This window comes from Sesamum indicum, linkage group LG4 (assembly GCF_000512975.1).
Source record: "Sesamum indicum cultivar Zhongzhi No. 13 linkage group LG4, S_indicum_v1.0, whole genome shotgun sequence".
Classification (NCBI taxonomy): Eukaryota; Viridiplantae; Streptophyta; class Magnoliopsida; order Lamiales; family Pedaliaceae; genus Sesamum; species Sesamum indicum.
Window position 1 is genome coordinate 6297595 of NC_026148.1, and position 6926 is coordinate 6304520.

The following is a 6926-nucleotide window of genomic DNA, read 5'->3' on the forward strand; positions in this document are numbered from 1 at the left end:
TCATAGAAAATGACATCCCTACTAACTATTTGAGCTTTCTTTTCAATGTCAAAGAGCTTATACCCCTTTTGACCATGCATATATCCAAGGAATAAACATTTGGATGATCTTGAGTCAAATTTTCCTTTAGAAGGATGAATATTAGTAGCAAAACAAAGGCATCCAAACGTCTTCATATTGGTGTAGTCAACTGGTTTATTATACAGCCTTTCATAGGGTGATTGCCAGTTGAGAATGGAGGTGGGTAATCTGTTTATAATGTAGGTGGCTGCAGGTATGGCTTCAGTCCAAAAAAAGCTAGGAAGAGAGGATTGAAACATAAGTGCTCTTGCTACTTGCAAGAGATGCTTGTGTTTCCTTTCCATAACCCCATTTTGTTGGGGTGTGTATATACAAGTTTTATGGTGAAGAATTCCTTCTTTCTGTAAAAAAATTTGGCATTCTTTCAGTTCTAATTATCTTAATATTCTTACCAAATTGTGTTCAAATCATTTTGTGAAAGGATATAATCAAAGATATAGTCTCAAGTTTTTGTTTCATAAGGAACGTCCAAGTGCACCTACTGTGATCATCAACAAGAGTTAACATGTAAGTACAATTGGATAATGATTTTTGGTTATATGGTCCCCAAATATCAATATGTATGAGATCAAAAACATGCTCAGAAACAGATTCACTCAATGTAAAAGGTAATCTTTGTTGCTTGGCCAAGGGACAGATTTCACAATGGTCATGTTTGTTCTTAGATGTGTCAATAAAGGATAAATGTGAAAGTACATTTTCTGATACATGCCCCAATCTCTTATGCCACATATTTAATGTAGCAGTGCTAGAATGACAGTGATGTGAATCAGATACAGGTTTAAAAAAATGTTCTTTCACTGCCTGGAAGGAAGAGGGATGAATGACATAAAGTCTTCCTACAGTCTTCCCTATTGCAATGATCTCTCTAGTCTTGAGGTCCTGCAATGTACAAGATTGATCAGAAAACATAAAACAGATAGAAGAAGAGGCACATAGCTTGTTAACAGACAATAGGTTATATTTCAAGTCTGGAACATATAACACTTCTGTAAGTTTAAGTTTATTTTTGAAAGTGAAATAGTTCCAGTTTTCTGAACCATCTTCTTTGATCCATCAGCCAAGTAGACACAAGAATCAATTAACTTCTCTGTCAAAAACTCAAAAAGATTTTTATCTTTGCACATATGTGTGGAAGCTCCACTATCCACTATCCAAGATTCGGCATCGAGTTCATCACAGAATTTTAAGGAAGAATCTTTACCTGAGAATTGATCAAAGAATGTCTGAGTGTTCACCTGTGCAGAGCCCTTATCTCCCAATAACTTCTGTAGTTCTCCAATCAATCCAGACAGCAGCTTCTTATTAACTGAGTCTGTTGTTGCTGCTGCAATATGGTTTTCTATTTCTGTAACATTGAAAGCTTGACCACTACTTTGTTGTTGTTTCTCTTCTCAACCAATGCCTTGTACCACTCTGAATATCCATGGATTTCGAAGCATGTTGTCTTAAGGTGACCCTTCTTTCCACATTCATCACAAACCATATTTTGTTTTTCTGTCTGTGTCTTTCTCTTTTGTGCAATCTTGGCAAAAAATTGGCATTCTTTCCACCTTCTTTCACTTGCATGATCATATTTTGGTTTGAGTCAGTAAAGTTCACATTCACCTCTCTCTGTTTTTCCACCCTTAAAACCATAGAATAAGCCTTATTGACACTAGGAAGTGGCTCCATCAATAAAATCTGACTTCTAACGTGGTCAAAAACATCATGCAATCCCATTAAAAATTGCATAAGTTGAGTGGATGTATTTATTTCCAAGAAAACTTTAAAGGCCTTGCATTCACATTGTGGAAATGGTGTAAGACAAGCCAGTTCATCCCACAGTTTTTTAAGCTTTGTATAATAAGCTGATACAAATAAATTTCCTTGAGAAATAGAAGCAATTCGCCTCAGAATTTGATACACCATTGGACCGTACTTTCTCCAAAGCGAGCTTCCAATTCAAGCCATAATTCTCTTGCAGATTTGATGTATAGAAAATTCTCAACTATATCTCTAGAAATAGAATTCAAAATCCAAGAAGTAACAAGGCAATCGTTTTTTACCCATTGTTTATGTTCCTCTGTACCTTCTTCAGGTTTTACACATGTTTCGTCGATAAAATCAAGCTTCATTCTGCCCCCGAGGCCTATTCGTATTGCTCGGCTCCAAGACAAGTAGTTTCGTTCATTTAGTACGGAGGAAACCAAGGATAAGCCTGTATTTTCTGCAATCTGCAGGCTTATGGAGTCTGCATCTTCCATCAGTTTTCTTATGAATTCTGTCATGGTTGGATTGTACAGGTAAAATGCGTAGAGTTGGTGAAAGTAAAATCAGGAAAAGATCAGTTACATGGCTCTGGTACCATGTCACAATCAAGAATTGATTTCATTTCTTGTAGAGAAGTTTGTGGAGCTACATTACAGAAATATATATAAAGGATCTAATGCCAACTGCTAGTAACTGACTTTCAAGAAATAAAAAGAATATCTGCAACTAACAGAAGCGCATAAGCACTTTTAACCAAAAATAATAGCAACTAATGTCCTGATTTAGCACTTTTAAAGTGTTCGCAGCCTCTTCAATCTGCTGCATCTTCACTCTGCAACTTCATTCCAGCACTTGAACTATTATTTCTTCAAGATCTTCTTTCTCTGTTGAAAACTCACAAAAACGCCCAGCAAAAAAGAGGAAGTTCTTGTGGAAAAAAAGACTTCTAAATTCATCTCATTCTTTTTCTTTTTCTGAAAATTTTATGTTAGAGAAGAAACCTATACTAAAACTGAACTAGAGCAAACTAAGTTTGTTGAAGTAGTGTATTTGTAGTATAAATAAGAACTAAAGATTTATCAGTATGACTAGAGAGGTCACAACTTTGCCTTTTCTAGTGTTTTTTTTTTTTTTTTTGGTGGTACATTTCAAGGATTCTTGTTTAATACTAACCGAATTCTTTATTGGTCTTGTTGTTGGATTCTTGTTTAATACTAATCGGATTCTTTATTTGTTTAATTCGAGTTCGAGCTCGAGCTCGACTCACTAGGCCCAAGCTCGACTCGTTGTCAGGCTTAGTGAAAGTCTTTTTACAAAAGTACATGAAATAATGCAATAATATATTTGGATTATGATATATAATGATAATTTTTTATATAAAGAGACGTGATAATTTCTTTTTAAAATTTTCTCCTAGGCGACGTCACTCACTTAATGACCTACCGTTGTTGCTCGGATCCAGGCAGATAGGTGATGGCGACTGCTGTCGCAGGCTGGCGGCGACATGTGATGGCCGTCGATAGCGGCCAACAACGAGATGGAAGTAAGGTAGCAAAAAAAATCGAAAGGAGAAAAGACATATTAAATAATTTATATTAAATAACATAATTTTAAAAAATGAATATAAATTTTTGATATTTTGATGTTTAAGTAATATAATCTATGAATAAATATATTATTCATTAGAAGATAAAACAAAATTATGATATAAGATTTAATTGAGAGTTATAGAAAAAATATTTTGTGAATAATATGAATAAATCTACCACTATCTTATATCATAACGATCTATTAAGAAATTAAGTACAAAATCAGTGAAATGTGTGCAATATTGTTGACTTGATTACTGAACTTTTAATAAGTACATATTTTCTTGTTCTTCAAGAACAATGTTTGTGCAGGCTTCAAGAATGCCACCTCGTCAAAATTGCAGTATTTGTTTTCCTTTTTTCTCTTGCTTTCTTGGAAGTACAGGAAAGAGTATGGGCTCCCCAAGGAAAGGGAATCCCTCCTCCCTTACCAATTTGCTTTTTGATTTCTTGCCATTGCTTAGACACAAAAAGGGTTCTCTATCCAAATGTAAAACGAAGGAATCAACCATTATGCCAATCATAGTGGTCACAATGGAAAGTCATCAATGAAATAATGTTCTGCTTCTTGTTTTCTTGGATTTCTCTGCACAAGAACCAGAGGAAGTGGAGGACCCAGATTCTTGAAGGTCTCATTTGTAAAAACCCTTCCCACCATCGAACCCTTTCACCTACATTTCTCCTTTCCCCCCTCTGATTACTTCTCAGTACAAGAAAAGCAGGCGCAAAAGAAGGGTTTTCTAAAAACCCCTCCAAAACAGAGAGGAAAAACCAACAGAGGGGTTAGGGTTTAGTACCACTGGCGGAGGGTTTATTACTCCAATTGATGGAAGCGAAGATGTGTTTCTTTCACCAATCAGCACACCCAGGAAAAGCGGCATTGGAGGTGGATGCGACACAAAAATCCAACAAAGAAAGCCCACTGGTAAAAACCCTCAAAACTACTGATCGCTTCCCACCATCAAACCCCATCCATACCCACATGTTTCCACTTCTCGAATTTTTTATCTCTTTTATTTAGGGTTTCAAAAGCCTGAGCACTAGAGAGGAAAAGTCAAGAAAAAAGGAAAAGAAATTGACTGTTACAGGGAACTTGAGGGGGGAATTGTTGGTTGCTTGGTTTACTGTTACTGCTAATTTTTTTCTGATAATTACTTTGGTAGGATTGATTACCTTGAGAACAAGATGGTATTTATCTGGTGGTTTGTAAAATTACTATAGAGCACGAGATTTATTTGTTTACTTCTTTTACTCCTCTCTGTGAGAGTATTAAAAAACTTGATCATTATGTATAAAAAGTTGGATAGCCAGTTTTTGTGCTACTGATAGTGCAAGTATTTATTGGAGGTGAATGTTCATTTAAGGTTATTCAAGTTTCTATGTGATTTGTCTCTAATCACAGAGACGTATAATACGTTAGTCATGGTGAATGATGTTTCTATCGTCCTTTGTTGCAGATGACAGTCCGTGATGCTTTAAATTCAGCACTTGACGAAGAAATGTCTGCTGATCCCAAAGTCTTTCTAATGGGTGAAGAGGTGAAGTTTTTATTGGTTTGAATGAGAGAAAAAAGTTCTTTCTATGTTGTTGATTTGTACTTTTTGTTCTAATAAACTTTTTGACATGTTTTCTGTTGTTATTCAGGTTGGTGAGTACCGAGTTGCGTATAAGGTGAGTGTCAATTCAATTATCACCTCAGGTTTAAGGGAAAATATTGATCTTACATACTAGTTATTGATTTACACATGTTCATTAGATCTCCAGAGGGCTTTTGAAGAAATATGGCCCTGAGCGGGTTCGTGATACACCTATCACCGAGGTAGGATTTGGTCGTGTAATCATGAATTGTTTATTTGGATTGAGTGATAACCATTTAATGCTCAACCATATGACACTATTCCAGGCTGGATTTACCGGTATTGGAGTTGGAGCAGCATATTTTGGCCTAAAGCCTGTAATAGAGTTTATGACCTTAAACTTCTCAATGCAGGTGAGCATTTCTTTGCTTCAAGTGATGTTTTGGTTTCATGGCTTTGAAACTTGGAAATATTTACTTCCACTAATACCTTCCTTTTTTAAAATTTCATCTCCGCGGCTGCAATTTTTTGCTGCAAGTGGCAACCCTTTTTTTCCTGCTGTTATCCTGGACCTTGATACATTTAAGATCCTGTACTGCTGTTGCACTTCCTATTTCATGGCTATTCTTTCATAATACAGCAGCTCTGGGTTTGTGTTTTGTTTTAAAATGGTCAATGGCGATGTTATCTCAAGATACACAAGCTCAGCCATGGAAAGAACATTACTGTGTTAATTGTTGGCAAACATTAATTTGGATATGTCCTCGCTGGAAAAATTGAGAAAAAAAATTCACTGGTTGCTGCATTCTTCTGAATATAGATGCCACAAATCACCTTTGGTTAGTCATTTTATCAATGAGAATGAGACTGAACAATTCAGTGTCAACCTCGCCATATGTGTGAATGAATGTCGTACTTCGCTTTCTCATTTTCATATTTATGAAGTCAGAAGTTCTCGTAACTCAGCTTTTTCTTTTTTGTTTTTGTCTTAGGGGGTGGGGACTGAGGATAAAGGAGGTTATGGAGGATTTTATGGGTGCAATTTGAGCTTTTTCAATGCTCTGAACATGAAGAGTTTTATATGCATTCTTTAATACAGAAAAATAAAAACAAAAATGGTTAAGACAATGTCTGGGAGGCAACTTACACGGTGATTGAAGGCTATTGATCACATTATTAATTCGGCTGCAAAATCAAATTACATGTCTGCCGGTCAGATATCAGTGCCTATTCAGAGGCCCAAATGGTGCTGCTGCTGGCGTAGGTGCTCAACATTCGCAGGTATGAATTTAAACCAATTGGCTGGAAGTCCTAGTTGAGATGTCTTTGTAATGTTTAAGCATGTGAGTAGTGTTATAGTTACATCTTTATCTTGTTATTGACCTAGAGCACTGCCATGCCACTTTGGTCTATACACTGTCCAGTGCTCCACATCCTAAACCAGAGGTAACTCTAGATGAAGTGGCTTTCTGCTGCTGGTTAAGGGAGAGAGAATATAGGACATCACTGACTATTTCATATCTAGCAACTAACATAGGACTAAATGGAAAACCATTGGAAAAAGATCCCTTTGATGGACTAAAATGCTTTATGTCATGCATCTAACCTGATAATTAAGAAATGTTCAAGAAGGTGAGGGGGATGCTTCCTGTTCAATGAAGCTGACTTGAAGTAGCATGTTCCAAAAGAATACAAGAAAGAATCCTTCATATTTGGGGAGCACTAGAAGGTAGGATACATGAGTAATCGCACTTGTATTTACGAAGAAACTCTCAAATTGGGAAAAAAAACAATTATTTGCCGTGCTTCTTACCATCAGGCTCTGGCCTATGATGTATGCCATCCAAAAAGTTCTATTAATGGACCATTGTATGATCAAGTTTAACCACAACAGTATTCCAAAGCAACTAATTTTTATCTCCAATAG

General features: G+C 36.1%; 1 protein-coding gene across 3 annotated transcripts in view; it reads left to right on the top strand.

Moving 5' to 3' along the window:
- Positions 1-6916, top strand: part of LOC105160123 (pyruvate dehydrogenase E1 component subunit beta-1, mitochondrial-like) — an 8982-nt gene extending 2066 nt beyond the window's left edge. Inside the window, exons 2-9 of one of the 3 annotated variants that reach the window (XM_020693531.1) lie at positions 2162-2366; positions 3251-3381; positions 3719-4347; positions 4880-4960; positions 5067-5093; positions 5179-5241; positions 5326-5412; positions 5992-6916. In XM_020693531.1, the coding sequence (XP_020549190.1) occupies positions 4249-4347; positions 4880-4960; positions 5067-5093; positions 5179-5241; positions 5326-5412; positions 5992-6093 (459 nt within the window). In that variant the 5' untranslated portion in view covers positions 2162-2366; positions 3251-3381; positions 3719-4248 and the 3' untranslated portion in view covers positions 6094-6916. The remainder of the gene's footprint in view (positions 1-2161; positions 2367-3250; positions 3382-3718; positions 4348-4879; positions 4961-5066; positions 5094-5178; positions 5242-5325; positions 5413-5991) is intronic. The other 2 variants (XM_020693532.1, XM_011077390.2) reach the window with 2 other exon arrangements.